Source organism: Ambystoma mexicanum, chromosome 6q (assembly GCF_040938575.1).
Source record: "Ambystoma mexicanum isolate Mex_15411 chromosome 6q, UKY_AmexF1_1, whole genome shotgun sequence".
Taxonomy (NCBI): domain Eukaryota; kingdom Metazoa; phylum Chordata; class Amphibia; order Caudata; family Ambystomatidae; genus Ambystoma; species Ambystoma mexicanum.
This window is the reverse complement of record NC_090937.1, coordinates 1397730430-1397758096: the sequence shown is the minus strand read 5'-3', so window position 1 is coordinate 1397758096 and position 27667 is coordinate 1397730430. Positions and strand designations below refer to the sequence as shown.

At 46.5% G+C, this 27667-nt stretch overlaps 1 protein-coding gene across 6 annotated transcripts in view; it reads left to right on the top strand.

Annotated features, from left to right (window-relative positions):
• The window catches only part of HGFAC (HGF activator), a 1108062-nt gene that overhangs the window by 1057145 nt on the left and 23250 nt on the right, over positions 1-27667 (top strand). For 2 of the 6 annotated variants that reach the window (XM_069632043.1, XM_069632040.1), the window contains exon 14: positions 20249-20445. The exons of 2 other annotated variants lie outside the window; for them this stretch is intronic. In XM_069632043.1, coding sequence (XP_069488144.1) covers positions 20249-20428 — 180 coding nt within the window. In that variant the 3' untranslated portion in view covers positions 20429-20445. Of the gene's footprint in view, positions 1-20248; positions 20919-27667 lie in introns of those variants that run through there. 2 more of the 6 variants (XM_069632042.1, XM_069632039.1) reach the window with 2 other exon arrangements.

Here is a 27667-nt window from a genome sequence, read left to right as displayed (position 1 = left end):
CCAGCTGGGGCCTGTTGGAACAAGTTCTATATGTGTTGTCCTAGAATTATGCATTTATCGGACAACCAATTGTTTCGCATGTCATATTTCAACCGCCAACGTCTAGGTGTTTGTTCTTACTCTTACGCCCCGTTCCCTTTCCTCCATACTGCATGGGCGTCCCTTCCAAGGGACGGGAGACGGACCCTTTTTCACCAGAAAAAACCTTCTTCCCCTTAGAGGCGCGTGGGGGGTGCAGCCCTGGGAGCATGCACTTCCCCGACTCTGCCCCAAGGCGCCACACCTCAGTCCCCTTTTCTGCGTCTACGGGAACAGGTCGAATTCACCAGCGCTCCTGGGTTTGTCTTTGGCCACGTAATTCCAAACACGGATACTTTTTCTCTTCTGTCTTTTTTGTCTTTTTATCATTCAGGTACTCGGTCCTCAGGCGTCATGCTCCTCCCTGGCGCATGTCGACTTCCACAGGGATCAGCAGGTGTCCATCCTGAAATGGGCTCTTTCTGACTAAAGACCCCCACGCCCTCTGCCTACGTTGCCTTGGCAAAGACCACGGCTGGCAAGCTTGTACCGCGTGTGATGCACTTTCTTTGAGGTCTCTAAAAAACAGACTAGCCAGGTGGAATGAGTTCTTCCAGAGATCGCATCCAAAGGACCTAAAGGACTTTGTCTATCATCAATCCAAGCCCAATGTAGGGACGTTCTTTTTGTAAGGGGACTCAATTCAACACTACAGCTAAGTCAATGCCTAGTCTCGGATACTGAATGGAAACCCTTAGTGATATATCTTTATTTCCAGTTCATGAGTTCTGGATGACTACCCCTATATAACACCCCTCTCTTAGAATCCCCCTGACCCCACTGAGCCAAGAAGTAGTTCTGTTTTGCAAGTTTAAAAGGTTTATTTGAGAAATAAAACAAAATATAGATACCACGCTTTTATAGTAAATTAATAATCGATATCGCCCTTATAAATATAATGTTAATCAACAATGGGTAATCTGACACTAGGACACTTCTTTATAATCAATGAGGAGTGGGTGTAGGATGGATAAGGCAGCAAAAATACTTTTATGATTTCAAGGGAAAAGCAATGAGGAATAAAATGCAGTACAGAAATACTTGATATGATTTTAGCAAAAGATAAGATAATCACTTTTTCTCAGGCAATTCACCCCCCTCCCCTATGCAATGTAAGAAATGGAAGGGGATGGAAAGAGGAGCACACAGTTCTCAGGAATGCAATCAAATACAATACGAAATTCAGTTCCACCCCAGCAAGCTTAGAGAAAACCGGTATGAGTTTTAAAACACAGGCCCAAGTGCTTTGAATGTGGTGGCAATGAAGTGAGAAATATGCTGAAAATGCTTTTAATTCCCTTTAGGAGGTTCAGGGTGAGTGAGAGATACTTGGGATGAGTTCAGGCTCACTTTAGCAATGATTCAGAGATGGTGATTAAGAGGCAAACGATTTTTTAGCAAGGAAAGAAATGACTGCTGATGGTTACACGTGGCTGGATTTTTAACCAAATCGCGGTAAAATTCGCTAGTGCGTGAATCGTGATTACGGCAAAAGTATAAGGAGTAGCAAGTCAGTTCTAGGCTTGTTGAAAAGCTGAGATTCTAAGCTTGCAGAGGAAAGTTAAACCATGACGATTTTGTAAAGGTCGTTTTTCGGATTTAAAGTAAACTCAAAATGACAGGTGACAGCTTGCAGCTTCAGAATTGACAAGTGACAGTGGTGCAGCTTTACAAAATGACAAGTGACAACTTCTAGGAGGCATTTCTGCTTAGATTAAAATAGTTTGGACTAGATTATTTTAAACTAAGAGAAACTAAGAGCTTATTTCTGTCACAATCTGACCTAAATACTCACAATATATTTTGGAAGGACTGGACCTCGTCACGGATCTGATCAATCAGGCTAGCGGCACTTCACAGCGATCTGGTCTCTGGGTCTGCAGTTCTGCACGGTCTGGTCTGGTCTGGAACTGGTCTGGTCTGTCCGGATACAGTGGTCTCTGCACAGCTCCTGGATCTCTGCACTGGTCCTAGCAAAAGTTCTTGGCAAGGGATTCAAGCAGCTCGCCCGGCTGTGAGTAGCTTGCAATGATTTGAGGCCTGCTGCAGAGAACTCAGCTTGTGGTTTTAGGCCTCTGATTTAGGTTCTAAAGTATAGTTCTAGGTTCTGGAGTATGTAGCTGGAGTCAGTCTGGAACTGGTATCTTCTGGATGTTGTGTGGTCCGGCAAAACGCTCCGCAGCAACTGGATTTGAATGTCCTCTCTAGCTTCCAGTGGCTCTTTTTATGTCTTTTGAAAGTGGGTGTGTGCGCAGCATCACTAAGCCAGCCCCTCTCTCAACTGATCATTGGTCAAGCTTTTCTCTCTTACTTGATAGGGAAAGGAAATGTGAGTCATGGTGATGCTGTTTTATGGCCTGCAGAAAGGACACTCCCCTGTCAAATTGCACATAAATCTATATTTGACCCAAATACATATTCCACAGATACACAGTTGTTTGTCATTGCATACACACATCATGCATTACTGATGGGAGGCACTGTTCCGACCCTGGCGTTTCTAGGAGCTTGGGTAAAGAAATGGTAACTTTTTGCGCTTTTTAGTAGCTTTCCCCATATCGGATTTTTCTCCAAATTTATACCATTGTGTGCAAGGCATGTGGGCATTTAGATAAGGAAGTGTCAGATTTTTAACCTAGATACATTTAGAGTAACAACCTCTTTTCCGCTCGTAAACCCCCAGATCATACCACCGGGTCATAAAACCTCTTAAACTGTGGGCAGAAAAATCCCAAGAATTATGGTATCATTTAGATAATTTTGACAATGGCCATTAGGACCAGAGGTAATCGGATATCCCAACTTGGCCCAGAATCTGCCACAAACATCTTTAATATGCTCACAATGGTTCGGTTGTATCTCTCCACTGCTCCAGAAGAAGCTGGCCTGTAAGCAATGTGTAGCTTCCTTTTAACCCCCAGTATCTCCCACATCTTTGTCATGACTTCACTCGTGAACTGGCTACCCCTGTCTGACTCAATCCTTTGAGGTAGACCAAAACGGGAAAAGATGTGGTTAATCATCAGGGCAGCTGCTGTTTCTGCCTTGCAGTTTGGGGCTGGGAGACATTCCACCCACTTGGTAAACAAGCATGTAAGAGTCAAAATGTACTTGTTTCCTCTAGACGAGCGAATCACAGGGCCTACAAAGTCGATTTGCAAATCTGACCATGGCAGTGTCATCCTCCTCTTTTGGAGGGGTGCACGGTGCGTGAGGGATGATGGCTGAAATTGTGCACACACAAGACACCCCTTCAAGTATTGGTCAAGGTCCTGCCCCATGTGTGGCCAGTATGCAACCTCTCTTAAGATTTCCAGTGTTGTGTGAAACCCCCTATGACCGGCGGTGGCTGCGTCATGGGCGTGACTTAACATCAGGCTTCGGAATGAAGTAGGAACCACCCACTGATCATGGCCAGCTTTGGATTTCCTTACCAGCAAACCGTCTTGGATCCGGAACATTTTTGGACATTTCATCAACACTCTTAGGTCCTCTTTCCCGATTTAATCGGTATCCGTCAGGGGAAAGTTCTCAGGGTCCTCAAGGTGTTGGTAAAACTTACCAATAATTGGATCCCCCTTCTGAGCAGTAATTAAATCAGCATCAGGGGTCTCCTTACTCCATTGTGCAGTTGAAAGATCATTGTGAGCACTTGTCTGGGACCTAGTGATAGCGGTGACCTTGATTTCCCCCAACAGGGACTCTATTTCGATTAGATCCCATTGGATGGCCCCGGTTTTGGCCAGCTGATCAGCTAAGTCATTTCCAGTTTTGTCTGGTCCCTCTACTTTGGAATGGCCCTTGATCTTCTTCCAGTAGATGGTCATCCCATTCGATGTGACCAGATCATCAATGTTTTGGATTAACTTCCCATGTTTCAGGGGTTTGTTATTAGCACATAACATGCCTCTGGTTTTCCAATTACCCAGGTGCTCCACGAATCCTTTCCGTACATAATCCAAATCGGTGATTATGGCCAGTTTGTGGAGTTGATGTTGGACAGCAGTGAGGATGGCCTGATGCACAGCCATCAACCCTGCCACCTGACTACTTCGGGGACCAATTTTGTATCCAGCGGAGGGTTCTGGGAACTCCTTCACCCATGCATTCCCTACGCCAGCCACCAGTTCTTTCTCCCCGTCGTTGTCAACATGGTAAGAGCATCCATCCACATAGACAGTGGGCATTCCCTCACACTTGTCTTCTTCAAAGACTTTGTGTGGGGAATTAAGGTATGCCTCCATGTTGTCCTTGATTTTTAGACCTTCGTCCTCGAGACAGTTTTCTCTGGCACAATCATGCAAGTCAGCCAGACCTTGCGCGAGGGGACTCTTCTTGTTTTGGCCATATCTGACCTCCACAGGAAAGCCTTGCATTGACAGAATCCAGGAAGTGATTTGGGAATTACTCACGTTTCCGGCCCGGATTCTGTCACTTTGGAGATATTGCAGAGGCTGGTGTGGAGTCTCAACTATGATGTGTTCCCCATGGATAAACGGGCGGTAATTCTTCAATGCCCACACCGTTGCCAGGAGTGCCTTCTCACAATCGTTGAATATTTCCTCCACAGAGGATAAAGTTTTGCTCGCATAGGAGATTACTTTATTGACCTTGTCGTGCTTTTGGTATAATACTGCCGTCAAGCACGTATTAGAGAACCCCGTCTCCAGGAATAACTCCTTGTTTCTGACATGGTAAGCTAAGCAAGGAGCTTGTGAGAGGCTTCTCTTGAGTTGTCTTACTGCCTCGGCTTGTTCTGGACCCCATTCCCACTTGACCCCCCCCCCTTCAGGAGATGAATCAGGGGTCTGGTGATCTCTGAGTTGCCTTCAATGAACTTTCTGCTGTAATTAGTCAGTCCAAGGAGGCTCCTTAGTTCCCGCAGAGTTGTGGGGTCTTTCGGTTTCTGGAGTGCTTCAACTTTCTTTTCTTGGGGACAGGGACCCTGAGGAGTAATCTCATGCCCCAAGAAATTAACACGGGTTCTACACCACTGTGCTTTCTGAAAGGAAAGTTTTGCTCCGGCGGCCCTCAACTGTGTCAGAACATAACGGATCTCCGCTATGTGTTCCTCCACAGATGAACTTTTGATGAGGACATCATCTACATAAGCCAGGTGACCCCTCGCACCCAGTTCGGGCATGGTCTTATGTAGGAAAATGTTGAATTCATTGCCGGAGTTGAGGTATCCGAAGGGAGTCCGGGTCCATGTGTACTGCTGGCCCCCAAAGGTAAAAGCCAGTTTGTATTGGTCCTCCCTACTGACAGGCACGGTCCAGTATCCATTGGTCAGGTCTATTGCTGTGAATACCTGTGACCCCTGAATCTGGGCCAGCCCTTGGTCAATGTAGGGCAGAGGCCATCGGGAAGTATGGACCCGTTTTTTGAGCTCCCTAAGGTCGGCGCAGAGTCTCCACTGGCCGTTTGGCTTCAATATTCCCAGCACCGGGTTATTGAAGGTGCTGTGGACTGGACGGATTATTCCCCGGGACTCTAGGTTCTTAATTATTTCAGTAAGGGACTCCATGGATGCAAGAGGCAAGCGATATTGCTTCACAAACACTGGAGTCATTCCAGGGTCCGTGGGAATTGTTGTGGTGTGGATGCTGGTGCGACCACAGTCATATGAGTCTACCGCAAAGAGATCTAAGAAATCTTGTTTCAACTTTTGCTTCTGTTCCAGAGTCACACAGGCATCAGCTAGGTTGGTTATCTCTTCCACCATCTGCCTGAAGCCTGGAAAGACTTCTGGTTTGGCTATCTCAGCGGCCTCCTCCAGCTGGGTGGAGAAGTCCCTGGCCAGAGTGCTGATTTGGACTGGAGGCTTCAGGTGGGAAAGGCAGCCCTCATGGACCTGGAAAATCACCTCATCCCTCCTGAAGTCACAAGTCACATCTTCCTTACCGTAAGGGCAAGAAGTGTACACCAGGAATTTCCCCCCATGCCGGGTGAAGATCCTTTCTGGTGTTGTTTTGTCATCACTGTCACTGTCAAAACAGTCCTTGGGGATTGGTCCTACCAGTTCATTTCCTAGATCAATGGAGAAATGTCGGTCATCAACCGCCATTCCAATAATGGTGCCTGCGGCTAGAGTAATACTCTTTAAGTCGCTGTTATCCACCTCTATTCGAATGGTGTCATGTTCTATGTTGACTAATGGAGTTGGGTTTACCCCCAACCATTGCTGTTGGAGAGAAGCATTTAGATGTATATAAGCATCAGGGTTTTTCAAATGTTGTCCTCTTTTAACTTTCACCTCCAGGGAGAATTGTCGGGTCCTTTCTGGGATGATGACTTCCTCTTTGATCTGAATTTCAACTGCATAAGGTAGCAATTGAGCTGACCTAAATGCTTTTTCTGGATCATCAAAGCCCATGGGATTATCCGCTAATCGGGACCAAGCTTTGAAGTTTATTAGGTCCAAACTAATGGCAAAGCGATTGAGAATGTCACTGCCTAAGTAAAAGGCGGCAGTGACGTCTCGCACGACCCAACAATTATGGACTATGCTCTTGTTGCCAATGGAGATTTTGAGCATACACCTGCTTGGCAGGAGATGTTTGGAATTAGGTGCTTCCAGGTCCATTTCCCATTTGTCTATCAGTTTGAATGTGGGAATGGCTGGATCTTTTGGGAGTTGGCGGAACAAGGCTTCGCTGATGAAGCTCTTACCGTTGTTCACACACACTCGAGCGAGAACAGAGTCCTTCCTATCATTTAAATGGACAGGGATGAACAACTGCTCTCCAATTTGCTGAATATCAGCCAGGCTCTGAGCTGATTTCACATCTTCCTGGACTATAGGAGTGGGAGTTTCTGATTGTGGATTAGTAAAGAATTTCAGGGTGTTTCCTTCCAGTGTGGAATACCACCTTAAACTGGAAGGAAGGTTGATTTTCAGAAATAGAGAGGACCCCCCATCACCAGTCTGTTGTCCTACTGCTATTACTGTCCCGTCTGGAGTTTGGTTGTTCTGGAAGTGAAATTCTACTTGGTCAGATTTTTGTTCAACCATGTGGCAGGTGCCGTTTAAACTAACATGGTTGACACTCTGTTTTAATTTTATTGGTCGGCTAGTCTGGGTCCAGAGGACCTTGTTTACACAATCTATTAGGGGTGACAACCTTCTCAGGAGGTCATTCCCTAGTAAACAAGGGGTGCCCTCTGGAGTCACTACTATAACCGGGTGTTTCACCTTGTGTCGCCCAATTTTAATGTCCAAGTCTGCAGTCCCCTCAACGGGAATTTCCTTCCCGTCAAAGTTCTGCAGTTGCCCAGGAAGAGAGGTGAGAGGAATTCGTTAATTCTTCCCCCTTCCTGCATTTAGTTCCTCAAAGGCCCTTTTGGACAGAAGGGTAGCTTGGGATCCAGTGTCCACCAGTGCCAAAATTGTACCCTGTCCCTGTACTTGTACCGGGGCATAGTATCTTCCCTCCTTCTCCTCAAGGGGGCACAGATAATGCACATTTTTGGACAACTGGTGGGCTAACTTTCTGGTTTTGGACATTGCTAGCAAAGAGATTTGGGCAGAATTCTGTGGAGAGCCTTGGGAATCTAAAAGAAAAAGTTGGCAACTGGAGATCAGAGCCATTGTGGGTTCCCCTGGTTCTGGGCCGCCCTGCCCTTTTTGGAGGCAGTCATCAGGATGGGTTTGAACCAGGGGATTTCGGTATTGTGGGTTCTGGGATGAGATGATGGGCGGCGGTAGCCCAGTCTCCATATCTCCCCAGTCTGAATTGGCATCCCTTGGGACCCATTTTCCCTTGGGAGGAGTTCCCCCATTTCTAAAGGAGAAGATCCTTTCCCCAGGATCCTCTGAGGATCCCTCTCCCTCAAATTGGAAGACCTGTACCTCCTCCACAAAGTGGGTCTGTTTGGGTCCTTTGTTTCTCCTACCCCCCCTCTGCTCCTTGGGAGGCAGGCTTCCAGGGGTAGGAGATTTTGTTTCCGGTTCCTGGTTTTCCAGGGGCTGTTTACAAGTTGGGAAGGAAGCTTCCTCCAAGGCTTTACACCCCCCTTTCCCTTGTGCCTCCTCCCTGGGAACCGGTGTGTTATCGGGGTGATGCCCACGTCATTGTTCTGGAGCACCAGGTCCCGAGTTTGGGGCATTCTGCGGTGGCATGCTCATCTGAGGGTTCTGTTGAGCCCTCAGTATGTGACCCAGATCTCGTGCCATATTTTGGACCTGGCGCTCAAGTTGTGAAACCCGCTCAGGCTGATACGGGGCTCTATTTTCTCCCCTGGGCTGATCCCGGGAAGGGTAGCTATCCCTTCTCTGGTAGTACCCCTGGTTGGGAAGATTTTGGTACCCCTCCACCCTTGGCCTCCCCTCTCCCGGATTAGGTTGTCTGGACTCAGGGAATTGGGGAAAGAAGGATGGATGATTTTGGGGCTGGAAATTGGGTGGATACCTGGGGAAAAAGTTCTGCCCAGGATTTGGAGAATTTCTGCCCTCCTGAGGGAAGTTAGGAGGGAAGTTCCCTGGGTTAGGTGCTTGGCCGGATCCCCCCCTTGGGCTGGAGGAGTCCACACATAACCCAGGATTGGTCGGTTTCCCTTATAGCGGGGACTTACATAGTCAGGGGAGCGGGGGACCCCATTTGTGGGACTACCTCCTCGACTCCCTCTCTGTGACTGGCCCGAGGGCCTTCTGGGCTGTGAATTATTTGGTGCAGGCAGGGTTTTGGGCCCCCCCATCTCCAAATCTAAAACGAGGGCAACCTTTACCTCTGCCACCTTGGCAGCAGCAGGGGTGCTGTTGGTTTTGGGGGTTTTCGGCACGTTATTTTTATTTTCGATAGGCTTCTGCACCTCATAGATCTGGGTAGCCTGTTCAATGACCCAGTCTAAAGATCTTTTCTCATGAAAATCTCTCACGAGCTGGGTCATTATATATTTAGGTAGAGCATGGAAAAATGTATTGACAAACTCTTTGCTGTCTGTGCGCACCCTTCTGGTGGTCTGCGCAAAAGCACGCTTTAATTCTTGCACAAACTCTTGTGGGGCTTGATCCTCCCCACATTGCAAATTGTAGGCTACCTTGCGAGCCTCTTGGGGATTTCTGTGCACAGAAAAATGTTTCAAGATGGCCGCCTTATAGGTGGACCATCTTAAATGATTTTGGTCCTCCAGCCCCACAAAGAAACTGGAGTATTCTGGGGAGAATGTCCATTTGACGTACTGGATGCAGCTACTGCTGTCCTTCAAATGGAAAGTCTCCATCATTTGCTCATAGAGCTCCAAGTGTTCCCAAACGGAATACTTGGCGTTCTTATGATAAGGAGTGATGACACTCCTGATTGCCTTTATTTGCTTCAATGGGTCCTTAAGCAAGGCCCTTTTTGCCTTATTGGGCTTTTTGGTTCGGGTAACCCTGGTCCATTCATCCTCTGACTCAGAAGCACTGCTCCCAGAGGTGCCCGTCTGATCTTCCAGGTTTTCCCGGATTCTGCGAGCCTGGGAATGGCTGGCGGAATGTGGGGACCTGGTCTCCTGTGTCCTGTAATGCTCAGAGGGGTCTTCAGATCCCTCCTTGCAGCCAGGATTTGATGGGTACCCCCCCCCCCACTGACCTAACTGGGCAGAGGTTTTCAGGTTGCCCTTAATGGGCCTACTCTCCTTGGGTTCCCCACTAAATTTCACTGTGCTTGGGTGCCCATACCCGGATGCCCGCCCATCCATTCTTGGGAGGTACTGGCCTATGAGCCCCATACTTCTAGCTGGATAGTAATCTGCCATCCCCGTGGCCCTGGGCTCATGAGCGCGAGGGGAGATGGGGGTGGCGGAGTCCAAGGACTGGGAGAGATGAAGGTCTCTGGTACTAGGGCTCCTGAGGTTATGCTCAGGAGTTTCTCTTTCCCAGCGAACCTCATCTCTATCCGCCCCTGTTCCCTGTTGCAATGCAAGAGCCTGCGCTTTCAGTTCCTCAGTTAAGGCCTTACTAGACTCTATCAGTCTCTCCTGCATCGCTACCTGTTGCTGGAGCCTATCATTGTGCTGACAGAGAGCCTCATTCTCTCTCTGTGCCTCCTGATTGGTCCTGGAGCACTGGGCCAGTCTTTGCTACAGGAGGCTTACCTCCTGAGCTGTGTCCCTATTGGCCTGCTCCTTTCTTGCCAGAGCATCCTCCACCCTCCTGGTGTGCTCTAACAAGTTCTGGTGTTCTTTTTGGAGGTCACCCAGTCCCTGGAGGGCCAGGTGATTTTCTTCCATTTTCCTATTTAAGTGGCAGACTTCCTGGCCTAAGGTATCCCTTTCCTGACCAAGAGCCTGTATTTGTGATGCCAGGTCGTCCCTCTGCCTTTGAAAGGCACCAGCTTTCTGGCGTTCTTCATCAAACTTTGCCTGGGTATCCAGGTCTTTCAGAATCAATTTATTGCTCTCCTCGTTTTCCCTGTCTAGTTGGATTTGCAGGGTGGCTACCTGCTCTGTGCATGCCCTGTTGAAATTGATCTGTTGCTCCAGCTTTTTCCTGCTCTGCAGTAAGGAGTCCAAACTGTCTTGGTGCTCCTTCTGCAAAGCCAGAATTCTGGTATCCTGGTCAGCCTTTTCCTGTTGCAGGAAATCCATATCCTTCTTTATTTTAATGATGTACTGTCTACTCTCATTTTCGGACTCCTGGCTTCTGTGCAGCCTCTGCTCAGAAGAGTCCAGATCAGATTGGGCCTTCTGTAATGCCAGCAGTTGCCTACTCGCCAGAACTTGGCCTTCAGAACATTTGTCCTGCATGGCTCCCATATGTAAATATAAATATGCCGCTACCCTGGCAATCTTGTTGTGCTCATCCTTGGCCTTAGGGGCCATATATAGTTCACTCAGGGCCACATGTAAGGGACCCTGGTCTCTCCATATATCTGACCCTGTTTCCGTGATCTGGGGTGCGATTGCCTGCAACCAGACCGTCTGGTCCTGATGAGTCCACTCACCTCTCACAAATAGCTTATGTAAGAAGTGCTCTCTGGCTATTTTCATATCTACCAAGGTCGTCATTCTGGAATTTGAGTTCCTTCCTGACTTACAGAAGTTTGTATTTTATTTTTGCAAAACAGACCTTTCCCTTAGAGCGTCCTTTTGAGGAGTGCTTTACAGCGTAACACAGCGTGGTGATCCGACCGGATGTATGTATCTTGTCAGTTAGCACACTGTATTAATCTGTACAAGTTATAGTTCTAATCCGGAATCCCCGGCTACGAGCCCCCAATTTGTAAGGGGATTCAATTCAACACTACAGCTAAGTCAATGCCTAGTCTGGGATACTGAATGGAAACCCTTATTGATATATCTTTATATCCAGTTCATGAGTTCTGGATTACTACCCCTATATAACACCCCTCTCTTAGAATCCCCCTGACCCCACTGAGCCAAGAAGTAGTTCTGTTTTGCAAGTTTAAAAGGTTTATTTGAGAAATAAAACAAAATATAGATACCACGCTTTTATAGTAAATTAATAATCGATATTGCCCTTATAAATATAATGTTAATCAACAATGGGTAATCTGACACTAGCACACTTCTTTATAATCAATGAGGAGTGGGTGTAGGATGGATAAGGCAGCAAAAATACTTTTATGATTTCAAGCGAAAAGCAATGAGGAATAAAATGCAGTACAGAAATATGTGATATGATTTTAGCAAAAGATAAGATAATCACTTTTTCTCTGGCAATTCACCCCCCTCCCCTATGCAATGTAAGAAATGGAAGGAGATGGAAAGAGGAGCACACAGTTCTCAGGAATGCAATCAAATACAATACGAAATTCAGTTCCCCCCCAGCAAGCTTAGAGAAAACCGGTATGAGTTTTAAAACACAGGCCCAAGTGCTTTGAATGTGGTGGTAATGAAGTGAAAAATATGCTGAAAATGCTTTTAATTCCCTTTAGGAGGTTCAGGGTGAGTGAGAGATACTTGGGATGAGTTCAGGCTCACTTTAGCAATGATTCAGAGATGGTGATTAAGAGGCAAACAAATTTTTAGCAAGGAAAGAAATGGCTGCTGATGGTTACACGTGGCTGGATTTCTAACCAAATCGCAAATCGCGGTAAAATTTGCGAGTGCGTGAATCGTGATTACGGCAAAAGTATAAGGAGTAGCAAGTCTAGGCTTATTGAAAAGCTGAGATTCTAAGCTTTCAGAGGAAAGTTAAACCAAGTACGTAGCCCAAACGGTTCCAGAGATATGAACGATTTTGTAAAGGTCGTTTTTCGGATTTAAAGTAAACTCAAAATGACAGGTGACAGCTTGCAGCTTCAGAATTGACAAGTGACAGTGGTGCAGCTTTACAAAATGACAAGTGACAACTTCTAGGAGGCAGTTCTGGTTAGATTAAAATAGTTTGGACTAGATTATTTTAAACTAAGAGCTTATTTCTGTCACAATCTGACCTAAGTACTCACAATATATTTTGGAAGGACTGGACCTCGTCACGGATCTGATCAATCAAGCTAGAGGCACTTCACAGCGATCTGGTCTCTGGGTCTGCGGTTCTGCACGGTCTGGTCTGGCACTGGTCTGGTCAGTCCGGATACAGCGGTCTCTGCACGGCTCCTGGATCTCTGCACTGGTCCTAGCAAAAGTTCTTGGCAAGGGATTCAAGCAGCTCGCCCGGCTGTGAGTAGCTTGCAATAATTTGAGGCCTGCTGCAGAGAACTCAGCTTGTGGTTTTAGGCCTCTGATTTAGGTTCTAAAGTATAAGTTCTAGGTTCTGGAGTATGTAGCTGGAGTCAGTCTGGAACTGGTATCTTCTGGATGTTGTGTGGTCCGGCAAAACGCTCCGCAGCAACTGGATTTGAATGTCCCCTCTAGCTTCCAGTGGCTCTTTTTATGTCTTTTGAAAGTGGGTGTGTGCGCAGCATCACTAAGCCAGCCCCTCTCTCAACTGATCATTGGTCAAGCTTTTCTCTCTTCCTTGATAGGGGAAAGGAAATGTGAGCCATGGTGATGCTGTTTTATGGCCCGCAGAAAGGAGACTCCCCTGTCAAATTGCACATAAATCTATATTTGACCCAAATACATATTCCACAGATACACAGTTGTTTGTCATTGCATACACACATCATGCATTACTGATGGAAGGCACTGTTCCGACCCTGGCCTTTCTAGGAGCTTGGGTAAAGAAATGGTAACTTTTTGCGCTTTTTAGTAGCTTTCCCCATATCGTATTTTTCTCCAAATGTATACAATTGTGTGCAAGGCATGTGGGCATTTAGATAAGGAAGTGTCAGATTTTTAACCTGCATACATTTAGAGTACAACCTCTTTTCTGCTCGTAAACCCCCAGATCATACCACCGGGTCCTAAAACCTCTTAAACTGTGGGCAGAAAAATCACAAGAATTATGGTATCATTTAGATAATTTTGACAAGTCCGCACCATGAGTTATACATCTTTCTTAAAATCATATTCTGGCCAACAGGGGTGTGTCTTCCCAGGTCACATGGTGGAGAAACCAGTCTATCCACTTTCTTTAAGCTCAGCCTGTCCTCAGAGGGGGCTGCCCCTCCCCGTTTCTGCCAAGAGGAAGCCACTTTTACGACGCCCCCAATATAACATCTGCCTGAGTCAAGGAAGGGCTTTGTTCAAAAGGAAGCCATTTACGATCCCCCCAATAAACCATCTGCCTGGGCCCTTTGTTTAGTTTCTTGCAGTCCCCTGGTAATTCAATCAGATAGTGTGTTACCTCCTTTTGGCAGGGGCAACAGAATGCAGCCAGGCCTGGGAATGCATTTGTTGGGCAAGCCCCCACTCCTGTCGGGGGTAGCTGTTTGGCAGAATTCCAGTTTCCTTAAGCCAGGTTTCCGCTAAAATGTCACTTTTTGTTCCCCAGTTTAAGTCAATACAATTTTTACATATGCAGCTAGAATGCTGATTCTAAGTACAAAACTATGACATTTTAACAGTTACAAACTATGTGACACTCAAAACTAGGTCACTCAGTTAATTTAAACATTTCGATTTTGGTGGTTTTAATCCAGTTTCAGTTAGGCTGCTGACAAGAATAGCTCAGCCAGTTTTGTTATGAACATTGTTTTGGGCTCTTCATCTTCCCAGATTTTGTATGCACACATACTTCATTCTGCCAGATGTCCGCTGGTGTTCAGTGAGATTTTTGGATGTGTTGCAATGTTTGAAAATAGGCATTTTGAGCTGGCATTCAGAGAAACCAAAGGTAATTTTAAAGCGTTTTTGAGCTAGCAGGCGCTGCTATTTTACCTTTGGCACCCATTCCACTCATGGCACCCTGGCCCATCATGCTCGCACTGGTGGGTGGCGAGTTAGCAGCCATTTTGGTGTATGCGCAAACTGCGTGGTTCTCCTGGATTCTGGCGCACATGTGGGCTTTTTGGCCATCTTGGATTTTCTAAGCCCGCAGCGCCAAATGTTGCAGCATGATAGCTCAAACGTGGGTCAGGACACCCAACATTTTCCAGTGCACCCCGCAACGGACACTTCTTCCCAAGGACTTGCCCGCGGGAGGGACCGCTCAGGTCCTGGTACCAGCACAAGTACCGAGAATAAATCAGCTACCGGCCGGCAGGCCAAGGGGTCAGTGGATCCTTCCGGTGACAGTGCTGAGTGACCAGAAGGTTCTTTTACTGGATCTTCACCCGATGGGCTATGCCCCTGTACCGGCAACATTTCCGAGCTGGCGCCTATACACAATTCTACCAGCAGATCCGCTGAGGACAAAATGCCTACCAGTCCTCGGCCTGAACTACAAGGTAGGCCCCATGATCCACACTCAAGAGTTCTGGATGGGGTGGGGCCCAGTGAGACGAGCAACACGACACAGATGTGTGGTGGGCAGCTCGACAAAATGGCCACCGTGCCAGACATTCCAGACATCCGGCCGACGCCACTCCAAGGCAGGCAGCAGATGGAGGAACATGTGTCAAGGTGGGACTGGTGTCAACCAGGTATGTGGCCTACAGCTTACTCTTCCATCACACAAGGCAGGTTCCTGTTGCGTCCGTACAGGCAGGGCATGCAACGGCTCCAGCAGCCGCTCGCTACCCTGTCAATATCGCCTACCACCACTCTGGCCGTGAGGACAGGTTCTTTGAAAGGTTCCTTTCCTCGGGCTCATGAAATCTCCTCGGATGGGGGTTATCTGCAGGGACGCCATCATGGACGTGCTCACGCTCATGGCTCCGGCACCTCAGGCCCCAGTACAGGTGCCCCGGTTCAACCTCAGCAGCCCGCTCTGGCCCCCAACCAATTGTGCAGGCAGTTCCGCACCAGCCTCCTCTGCAGCCTCCGGCTCCAGTCTCGACTCCTCAGCCTTCGGCTCCCAGCACCCCTCCTCCGGTTCTGGACCAACCAGACCCTCAGGTGGACATAGATGAGGAGGAGCACCCTGACACATCATCTTCAGCCAAGGCCTTCCACGAATGTCTTGCAGGGCTGGCAGAGTAGTTGGGCCTTCCTCAAACTGAGGTCGAGCAACCAGCAGAGGGGGCCCTTGCATAAGTCCTCACGCTACGTCCCATTGCAAGAACGGGGTTCCCGATGCAGAAGGATGTAGTTGCCTTGGCCAAAAAGGGTTGGTTCAAACCTCACTTGGTCCAGCCGGTGAATAAACGCCTGGACGCCAAGTAAAGGAAGATGGACAGGGATACACTCCTGCTATCGGCCCACCATCAGCCACACTCCTCAGTGATAACTGCGGAATCACTATACTCCAAGCCTCAGTCGTCCAAACCTTCCATTCGAAGGGGGTGACCTCTTGACCACAACGGACGAGGAGCTGGACAAAAAGAAAAACAGCTCACAAACGGCCAAGTCTTTATCCATCCTTACAAAGACCACGCCCAAAACATACACCCAGTCACAGCAGTGCTCTGACAAAAGGCGTACATTCGGAGGGTTCTGCGGCTTCCAAGAGCGGAGGTCCAGGCAGCCTGACCATTCGCCGACCCAGCATCTGTGCAAATTACCAAAAGTGGGGGAGTAAGGGCTTTTTCAGTCCCCCTCCTCCGCAACAGCCTGTGAGGGAAAGAAGTCTTGACACGTCCACGTGTCTCCAGTGGAGGCGCTTGTTCTCCATGCACATTTTTGGCGCCAGAATTTCGTGGACCCCTGGATACTCTCTGTAGCATCCACAGGGTAACGCTTCTCTATCCCAGCCTCTCCTCCCACTTCCCCTCCACTCTGACAGGTTGGGACAGCAACTCTTTTGGCGGAGATCCGGGCGCTCATCAAGAGCCAGGCAGTGGAGGAAGTCCCAGCCTTCCAGCGAGGCTTGGGCTTTTACTACAGGGTTTTCGTCATCCATGGCACCTGGACCCGGCACATCAATTGGCTGGAACTGAAGGCCATCTGGCTGGCACTCAGAGCCTTCCTTCCGGTTATCGAGGGCAAGGTCATCCTCATTCAGACAGACAACTTGACCAGCATGTTCTATGTCAACAAGCAAGGAGGTACCAGATCCCCCCCACTGTGCAGGCTGGCAGTCAGCATGTGGGAATGGGCCCTGGAGAACAACATATACTTCGCGGCCGCCCACCTGCCGTGGGAATGCAACCTGGACGCAGACAGGCTCATCAGACTGTGAGCGGACAACTATGAGTGGCAGTTGAACAACCTAGCACTGCAGGAGATCTGCTACACATGGGGACACCCTCAGGTGGACCTCTTTGCCTCCTGGGGCAACAGGAAGTGCCAACTGTTCGCCTCTTGGCAGGATCAGGGCCCGGGCTCCCTGGGCAATGCATTCCAGATCCGGTGGGACGGAATGACAGCATACACCTTTCCGCCCACACTGCTGATACACAGGGTGATATGCAAGATCAAGTAGTCTCACCACCTCAGCATCATTCTAATACCACCATGGTGGCCAGCCAGGCCATGGTTCTCAGAGCTGCTCAGCCTCTTGGAGAGGCCTCCCATTCGCCTTCCAACAGGCCCAGCACATCTTCTGGCGCAGCAGGGGGGCAGGGTCATCCATCCCCCTCCACAGAAACTAGCCCTCACAGCGTGGTTCCTGAACAGGTCACGCTAGGTCACCTCAGCCTCTCCCAGGTTAATCTGGAGATCATACAGGGCGCCAGGAGCAAGTCTACCAGGGCCCAGTATAAGAGCAAGTGGACCAGGTTCTGCCATTAACCCCCTTGCATGTACCTTGGATGACATGCTCTCCTTCTCGGCTCACCTCGCCCATTCAGGCGTGCAGGTGGACACATGCCGCACCTACCTGGCAGCTACTGGGGCTTACAGAAACTTGGAGGAGGAGATTTTTTCCAATTGTCAAGAAACATTTGACGGGACTCGCCAGGCTCTACCCATCCATCAAGAGGCCGCACCCCATGTGGGACCTCAACATAGTTTTGGGTGCCCTGGCGCACAAACCATTTCAACCAATGGCGCCCGTGGACATCAGGCTGGTAACCATTAAGACGGTCTTGTTAGTCGGCCCCACCTCGGCTTCCAGAATCAGCAAAATTCAGGCACTGGTTGCCTCTGAGCCATATACTGCGTTTCACAGGGACATGGTAGTCCTACAGACACACCCAGCATTCCTACCTAAGGTGCCTTCCGTATTCCATCTGAATGAAGAAATAGTGCTGCCTATGTTTTTTGCTGAGCCTAAAGTCGAGGCACAGAGAGTTCTGCACTGCCTTGATGTCAGGCATTCCCTGAAATTCTATTTAGACAGGACCAAGGGCTTCCGCAAGTCGAACGCACTTTTTATCTCCTTCAGCGGATCAAGACCGGGGTATCAGGCCTCCAAAGACTCCATAGCCCATTGGATGGTCTCGACCATCAAAGAAGCTTACGAGGGACAGCATAAGCCACTACTGGCCAACATGCACAGCCACGTGGTCAGGGCCCAGGCAACGGCCATCGCTTTCCAGCGGCATGTCCCCTGGCAAGTCATAAGCAGGGCGGCCACATAGTCCATCCCTTTGGCTTTCTGCAAGCACTACTGTTTGGATGCCGGCTCTAGAACAGACGTGGCCTTTGTACAGGCGGTTCTTAGGAACCTGTTTGCTTAAGGAGGGTCTCCTCTCCACCCTTGGGCTACATTCAGTTGTAATCGCCCATGCAGTATGGTGGAAAGGGGGCAGTATGTAGGAGTAATTATAAATTACTCACCATAGTGACTAACGTACTCTTAATCGTTAGTCCCCTTTCCTCCATACATCCCACCATCCTCCCCCTAATAAAACTGGTGTCATTAGGCAATGTTAATCTATTTTCGACGTGTCTATGGGGACTGAGGTGTGGCACCGGAGGGCGGAGTCAGGGCAGAGCATGCTCTCAGGGGCGCAGCCCGCGCGCCTCTAAATTTAAAGTGGAAGAAGGTTTTTTTCTGGTGAAAAAGGTTCAGTATCCCATCCCTTGGAAGGGACCCCCATGCAGTATGGAGGAAAGGGGACTAAGGACTAAGAGTAGGTTAATCACTACGGTGAGTTACTTAAAAATTTTCCTAACTCGCTGCTCACTTTTGGAATGTATTACCTAACCCTCTTAAATATATTAAGGATCCCAATGTCTTCTGAAAATATTTACAAGATGTTCTGTAAATGTGCTTTCTTTCCAACTGTGTAATCTGACTTCCCCTCTGGCTAGTGCAAAGATGCTTCCTGGGTGTACGTTGCACTTGAAATAAAATATCATAACATAACAACCCAGGGCGACGATTCTAATAGAGGCTGACCTCGAGACTTGTGAATATTTCCCATTGCATGCACTGTTCTCCTTAACCTTACATAGTTGCTCAGTTATCCTTACTGTAATCCTCCCTGTGTTTTGTAAAAAAAATAAGTCTGGTTTCGTCATATCTCACTGTCACAGAGCATCATATCAAACAGTGATGGTAGAGGGGATTTATGGTGCTATAATGATAGTGTTGTAAGCCTAATGCAATGCTACTGTGCAAAGTTCAGATAAAACTTACACAAAAAAAGATCTGCCTCTTACTATAGCATCTTCTTGGCGATGTTGTCCAATTCAAGAGAGTACACACATGCAGTGAGACCAGGGGGTGACAATAACTGCAAGGAGCCCCATCGAGGAAGAATGCTATAGAAAGAGAGAGGAAAGAGCGAGCTTGACGGGATATCTTGGTGAGCGGGATAACACTTAAACAGTCCTCTCTGAATACATTGGCTTGTAAAAGAAAAGCTCAGGGCTGAAAAACTGGAAAATTGGTTTACCAGTAACATGGGGTTATCTGGGCGTCATTAAAGAAATGTGTGCCTTCTGCACAAAAGTCTCATTGTTCTCTCGGTACTGCAGCAGATGCATGCGTGTACTACAAATGGGACCACTTGTCCCCTTCTAAAATACCGAATTTGTCCCTGCTAATTTTGTTAGAAAAGTCTCTTAATTTGCATAGAGTCATCAAACTTAACATGCGTATGCTTGGTATTGTGCATGAACAGCTCGGTGAGTACACCTGGAATGCATGTATCAACAGTGCGTATGTGAAGTGGAAAGTAGCGCTCCAGGAACCATCCCGGGCTTCAGAATGGCAGGAGGCAGATACAGAGTGCACCAAATGAATTGGGGCACCTGGCCTCTATGACATGTGCACTCACGTGTGTCCCTTATTAATCCTATCACCAAACCTTATCGAGGGTCCAAGCCTCCATGTTACAATGCCTGCTAGGGACCAGCATTATCCATCTGTAATGGGGCACCGAACCCTTGGCTATGTCTTGTGCAAGTTGTGTGCGCGGTGGCAGGTGCAGCCTAGGGTTAGTTAATTTCGCCGTTGGTCACTCTAGAGAGCTGTGCACCTCCTAACCCCATTGGTCTTTGTAGTTTGCTTAAGGCAGAATACTCTGTATTAACAATGAAAAGCTTACAGAATGGGCTGTTAGATGTATGGACCAGACTCTACAAATTAAAAACAGCATCACAGCTAAGCAATATTTACAACGAACATGGCTCAAATAACCTGTTCTATGGAATCTCTTCTTCAGGAGGATCTACAACCACTGCTACTCAATAGATTTAAGCTCACTCATTGACTGTCTCTATTGCTAGGAGGGTGAGGCATGAACTGAGAATCAAGGAGGGGCTGATGTGCTAGTATCATGGGAAACTAGGCAGACCTAGTGGCTGCTATCAGCCATCAATTCCCATTGATCATTGTGTTTCCTTGCAAGCCTTTACAAGTAGAGTCTGTATGATCAAATTAACACACTTTCCTTTGTTCTCAACATAGGGAGACTCTGGAGGACCACTGGCCTGTGAATCGGAAAAGGTGTCGTACCTGTATGGAATTATCAGCTGGGGAGATGGATGTGGACTAAAGCCTGGAGTCTACACTAGAGTGTCAAACTTTGTAGACTGGATTTACTCTAAAATTACTCCTAACAAGCCACCCTCTTTACGAAGCCGCTAGGAATTGCTACTGAGAAGGTTCACTTTATATCTGTTAGCTTGAAATGATTTGCGCTAAAGAGCATATGATACATTCACATTATATAAAGACAAACAATCATTTACCCTTTATGTTCTGTCCTGAGATGCATAATAAATAGGGTTTATTTAAAAAATAAACAGCTACCTGTCAATGAACCTTGGCAACATTTTAAAGTTTTTGCACATAGACAAGTTTGCAGTAAAGATTGTTAATATGTCTAGGGATCAATTCTTAGCTAATTGATGTATTGGTGATGGATGAATTATTGAAATACTGCCCGGTGTTAAAACTCCCTTATAAGCCCTTGAGTGTGTATAAACCTCTTACATTAAGGAAAATACTGCCTGCATCACAGTGTCATTTTTTATGCTCCAATTACTTTCAAACATAGCACTAGAGTCAACAAAATTGTGCTTTACTCGTAAATGCTTTTGTGGCAGCAGTTTTGATTAAAACCTCTTTGAAAGTCTGTTTTGGGCTTGTTCTACTCTTATGTCGCGTGGAAATATAACGAAATTCCTTAAATAACAATCAAATTCCAGCACGAGGTGCCCTGTGGCCCTAATGAAATGAGAGAGATGTGAAGGAAGGGGGCAAGATGCATGCAAGTAATTACAAGAGGCATGGATCAGACCAAATGTCAGCCGGGCATTGCGGATCTTGGCTCTTTGAAACAAGGCAATCTACTGTTAAGCATTGCAATAGCAAGAGACACATCCTCCCTTCCCCTTGCCCCAGAGAAGACTGAGATGTATTCATTGCTTGTGGTCTAAAAAAAAGTCAATGATCCAACAGGGCCTCAAGGTTTAGTGCCTTAAGGATTAGCATGGGGGGGTGAAGTGGGCCTGTAAGCCAAGGGGTGTGATTTTGGAGCCACAGGGCCCATAAGGAGGATCTCAGATTGCGATCCATTGAGGCAGTGCCAATTTGAATTCATCCAGATGTGGAACATCTTTACAATATGTCACTAATTGTTGGAGGCCACCGTAGACCTCCTTAAAGCTAAGGTGAAATTCAATAATACCAGCATACATGTGGAAATTAATGTTGCATGTGTGTATGCAGCCTAGCCCTTGTCACGTTTACTCCCTAAAATCGCAAATACTCACAATAAAGAAAAAACGCAAAAAATGTGAAGCAACAGACACCCAGGAGCCTACCCCCTACTAACATGATATGCTTAGTTTGGTTGTACCAGTAGAGCAGCGCCATAGAAAAGGAGCTCTAATATTATACAGCCTGTTTTTAAGAGTTTTCATGAATTACTTGGTGCCAAGGCCTATGGTTTCAAAACCTATTTCTCTTTATGAGTTACATTTTAATTTTACTCACTTAAAATATCCCAGTTGGAATGTGAATTACTTTTTAACTCCCTAAATATAATGTTGCACCAACTTCAGAAAATGTATCCCAACCTCAAGATCTTATCTGGAGCTCTATGTCTGTGACATGCACATTATGGTTAGAAGGCCATGCCCTGAGGCATAAAGGAGGGGGTCCTGTGTCTTTGAATGTGAATGGAACAAGTTTGACTTAAAGGAGATCTTTCATGAGACAATTGGTGCAAGTTAATGACGGCTGAACAATTCCATCAGCTTTGTCTCGGAAGTCCAGCCTCACATTTCGATAACTGGTATTGAAAGCTGTGATAGGTTCAATAGCAGATCATCACAAATAGGGCTCACACTGTGGTTCATCAGGACCTCTTGGCTTAGGTTTAGTAAGATGGTTTGTATCCTACAGGATGGCTGAAGAAGGGTTAGAAGTCAAAGTTTGAAGAATAATTTATTTTCAGAATTATTTCTATTTTTCCATCAACTTGTACATAAGGAATTTTCTCTACATTATTACGACACATTTGGCGGTAGAGTGATAACGGTGCCGGTAGTGCTGCCGGCGCCGTTATCACTATACGGCCACATTACGAGTTCTGCTTGCGGGTGCCGCTCTGCACGCCTGGTCAGACCAGGCGTGCATAGCGGCACCCGCAAGCAGAACTGGATGGTAGCAACGGTACCGTTATGAACAGTACCACTGCTACCATCCTCCCCATTCCCATTGAGCCCTCTGGGGGCTCAATGGGAATGGGGAAGTTCCGGGTCCCGCAAAAGGGGAATTACCGAGCCCGCCAAGGTCAGAATGGCCCTGTAATTCTCCTTTCACGGGTCATGGAGCCGGACCCGAGTTTGGGGGTAGCCATGCCTGTATAAACGGCATGGCTACCTCCAACCTCGTAATGAAGCACACAGAAAATGCCATAAACGCTGTTTCATAAAAATACATTGTTGATACTAAAACAAGGCATAGTTAAAAATCAATAATCCATACAAAGAACAAAAAAAACAGGTTGCTGATAATTCACATAGGATGCCAGTGCTTTTAAGATAGCTGTAAGCGATATTCAATCAACACTACAGCTAAGTCAATGCCTAGTCTGGGATGCTGAGGAAAACCCTTATTGATGTATTTTTTATGTCCAGTTCAGTACTCTGGATGACAACCCTTGTATAACACCCCCCTCTTAGAATCCCCCTGACCCCACTGAGCCAAGAAGTAGGTTTGTTTTGCAAATTAAAAGGTTTATTTGAAAAATTAAACAATATATATATATCACACTTTTATAATAAATTAATATCTGATAGTACACTTAGACATATGATGTGGATCCACAATGGGTAATGTTACAGTGGTACACTTGATTACTTAGGAGTAGTATAGAGGATGAGGTAGCTGAAAATGCTTGATGGATTCAAGGAAATGCAAGGTGGATTTGAAGTACAGCAAATAAACTTGATATGATTTCAACCAACAACAATGTAATCACCTTTCTCTGGCAACTCACTCCCCCCCTTTATAGTATATAAGGAGATGGAAAGGAGAGCACACAGTCTTCAAGAATCCCAACAAATCACACTTTATAATGCAATACACAGTTCCAGTTCCTCAGCAAGCTTAGTGAAAACAGGTATGAGTTTTAAACACAGGCAAATTACTTTGAAATGTTGAGGCAATGAAGTGAAAAGATGCTAAAATTGATTTTAATTCCCTGCAGGAGGTTCAGGGTGAGGGAGAGATACTTTATATTAGTTCAGGCTCACTTTAGCAATGCTCTATGAGTAACTAGCAGGTTAAACAGATTTTACCCAAGGAAAGCAAGGAGCTGCTGACTTTTACAGGTGAAGAAATCAGGCCAAATTGCAAATCATGGTAAAATTTCGCTAGTCCGTGAATCGTGATTACGAAGGAAGTATAAGGAGTAGCAAGTCGGTTTTAGGTTTGTTGGAAAGCCTAGAATCTTAGCATTTAAATGAAAGTTAAACCAGGTTCCAGGTTCCAGAGATACGGACGATTTAGCAAAGGTAGTTTTTCGGATTTAAAGTAAAACTCAAAATGACAGGTGACAGTTTGCAGCTTTAGAATGACAGATGACAGCTCGCAGCCTTAGAATGACAGATGACAGGATTATTAGGAGGCAGTTCTACTTAGGTTAAAATAGTTTGCATTAGATTATTTTAACTAAGAGATTGGGTCCTGCACAGTTCTGGCGGATACTCACCCCTAATTTTGAAATGAATGGGCCTCGTCACGGATCTGGTCAACTGGACTGGACTTTGGGTCGTTCTGCTCACAGCGTCTGGGTCAGCTCTGCTCTGCTGGTCTAGCCTCTCTGGATACAGCGGCCTCTGGTTCTAGATACTGCTCTGCTTTCCGGTCCGGATCAAGTGGATTCTGGATGTAACACTGCTTTCTGGGTACTGGCAAAAGTTCTTGGCAAAGAATTCAGACAGCTCGTCCGGCTGTGGAATAGTTTGCAAATGATTTTAAGGATGCTGAGGCCTGCTGAGAAGAGTTCTCAGTTTGTGGGTTTAGGCCCTTGCTTTAAGTTCTGAAGTAAATTTCTGGTCTCTGAAGATTGATGGATGTGAAGTCTGGAATCTCCCGGCAGAGCGTCCCGCAGAAAATGGAATTGAATCCCTATCTGTCCTGCACTGTCTGCTTTTATGTGTTTAGAAAGTGGGTGGAGAGGCTAGCTTCACTAAGCCTGCCCCTCTCTTAATTTGATAGGTCAATAGATTCTTTGGTCCCTGATTTGGGAAGGGATGTCATTTTCATGACCTGCAGAAATGACACTCCCCTGGTCAATGTGCACACAAATCTATTTCTGATCCAAATACATATTTCCCAGGTACACAAGTGGTTGACATTACATGTACATATTACACATTGCTTACGGTAGTCTCTGTTCCGACTCTGGCGTTTCTAGGAGCTTGCATTCAAAAATGGCAACTTATTTTCGATTTTAGTGGGTTTTGCAACATTGGTTTTTCATCAAAAATTATACAACGGTACACCCCCCTTCTCCAAATATCCCAGTAAACTTCCAGGTCTCTAGCTTAAATACAGTGTCTACAATATTCATAATTAGCGGGTTTTGCTCCAGAACATGGTACAAATTGGAGTTTGGACTCAAATCGTGAGGGAATTTTTCATACTAAGAATCTCAAGGTTATACATTCCTGTCATTTGGTTGCAATAAGTTATCAATGTTTCTATAAAATATATATTTGTTGCAATTCAACTCCCCAAAGTGTTTGGGTCCGCCTCCAGAAGTCTGGGTGGGACAGTGATCACATGTCTCTCCTTGCTGGCGGAGGGCTGTTGACAGGAAACACTCAAAATTAACATACCCCATTCAACTGAAAGGGGCTATTGTCTCTCTCCTCCAGGCTGAAGGGGAAACCCCCTCCCTCTCACTCAGAAGGACCATGTGATATCCTGCCTCCTGTTGTGAGTCTCTGGGGTGTTAAGAGTTCTCAGCCTCTTGGCCTCTCGGAACAGCAGGTGGCTAAGATTTTCAATTAACCAACAGGCTTTGAAGTCCCTGCCCCTCTTGCAACTCCTAGATACAGTTTCCCTGTCAGAGTTTAGACTGCTAGTGCCGGTTTTTGGACAAAGCTGGTACTGCACCCATTTTTGGGATCTGTCTTGAATTACTGCATTTCAATAGAGTGGTCTTTTGCTTGATAGAATAGGACCCTTGCTTAACATTGTTTTGATGGCATCCTTACAGTAGAGTGGTGATGTGGAACCCCCCCACAAGAAAGTTGTATCTTTGGAGTGGTCTTGTGCCAACTGCGCAGTTCTCCTGGATTCTGGCGTGAATGTGGGCGGCGACAGCTCATCCCCACATCCACCCAGTCTATTGATTTAGTTTGTTCGGGGATAGAATAATGGGCGGAGACAGCTCATCCCCACATCTACCCAGTCTATTGATTCAACATGGGTCAAAACCCTTGACATAGCTCAGCAGGTTAAGCATTTGTAGCTGCGATCTGTGTGTGATCTGCAGGTCACAGATTCAAAACCCGCCAAAATGCACTCATTCTTCAGAAGAAGATAAAATGAGTGCCAATTTCTACTGGGTAATAATAATTGTATATAAATTGTTCTATGTGAAGCGCTTTGGATAATAGCGCTATATAAATGACACGTTATTATTAATAAGTACTCTTGAGCTTTTTACATATATTTGCTTATTAATCTGAAAGTTCATGGTCATATCAATAGACCACAATGGTTAAGAATAGGCACAGCTATTTACATGACCCAATTTCATCCTTTATTGTGATTGTCACAATATCAACTAGGCATTAAAAAAGGAATCCCAGTGTAGCTAGGTAAAATACTGATCAACCTAATTAGAGGTCACATTTAAAGGTCCTCAGGTAGATATTCAGCTCTTCCTCTTCCGGTTTAATGTTATTTCTCCTTTACATCAGCACATGTGGAGCAGAACAGAAAACAATTCATTGTTGTTTCTACCTCCTGGTCTCCACAGAACAAATAATATGTGATGCCAACGTCTGTTCTTCAGCCCCAAAGGCCTTGCTGGCATTACAAGAGAATTGCAGAGTAACATGTTCATGGGGAGGTTGCCCACTTTTTATGACCTCATCAGACAGCCTTTATTGTCTTCAAATGGATAATGGATCTGATCGTTTGTGTTATCTCTATTTTCATGTCCTCTTACAAAGAAAGCAATGGGCTCTTGTTACCGAGATGGCTTAAAACCAATTCTTCTGATCCCAAGCCTGCCCGCTCCATTCAGGTATATGCAAGCTGTCTGATTCTAATCTTAGGGTCCAGGGCAGAGGAGCATTAGTGACAACCCTGCCATATCATTATGCCAGATCAACCGCCAGAAAACAAGTTGTTGAGTTCTGAACCTGTCCCCCAGGTAATCCATGCCTGTTTCTTCTTTGAGTTGCCTATAAGACTTCTGAGTCTTCCCATACCATGCTAAGGCTACGCTTTTGGCTTGCCATGCCGTAACATATCAGGCAAACCAATGTGTTATGGAACTTGTCTGGGTCATAGATGCTGCTTGCCTGGTAAAGCGTGGTGTCTATGTAAATGTATGAGAGAATATAATGTCCACATCACTATTATGGTGGGTTTAAAATGTAAGAAGAGAAAGCTCTTCTACTTTGTACAGAGAGAGTACAATATGCTTAACAAAGCACACATGTCAAAGCACCACCGCGTAGCATCACTGAATGCACAACTCCAATTCAGAGCCACCAAACCCACCATCAGTATGCAGCTAATAAATGCAAGGCTGGTGATGGTGCAAGGCCACACGTGTGTGGCTGGTGATGGTGTGTGGCTGGTGATGGTGCAAGGTCACACGTGTGTGGCTGGTGATGGTGCAAGGTCACACGTGTGTGGCTGGTGATGGTGCAAGGCCACACGTGTGTGGCTGGTGATGGTGTGTGGCTGGTGATGGTGCAAGGTCACACGTGTGTGGCTGGTGATGGTGCAAGGTTACACGTGTGTGGCTGGTGCTGGTGCAAGGCCACAGGGCAGGAGGTTGCTTAGTGAGTGACATGAACGTTAGGGGACACATCCCTGCAGCATGTTAATATGTTATGGAGCTAAGATAAGATATTTTTTGGGGTACTGGACCACTGGAAAACTTGTTTCACAGGGCAATGTTGGCATATATTGGGAACAGCCAGCATGAAAATGTGTTTTTCTAGTCGCTTGCTTTAAAATATTGGACACTGATTGCATCACAAGGGGGATCATACTGTAATTAGACGGTAGGGACCTGTTGTGTTTACACTGTTGTGTAAACAGGTCCCTGTCGATTTACAGCTCCAGTCGCCTTATTTTCCTCTTCTGCAAGACTGAGTGCAAAAGGGGAGTGTAAAAAGG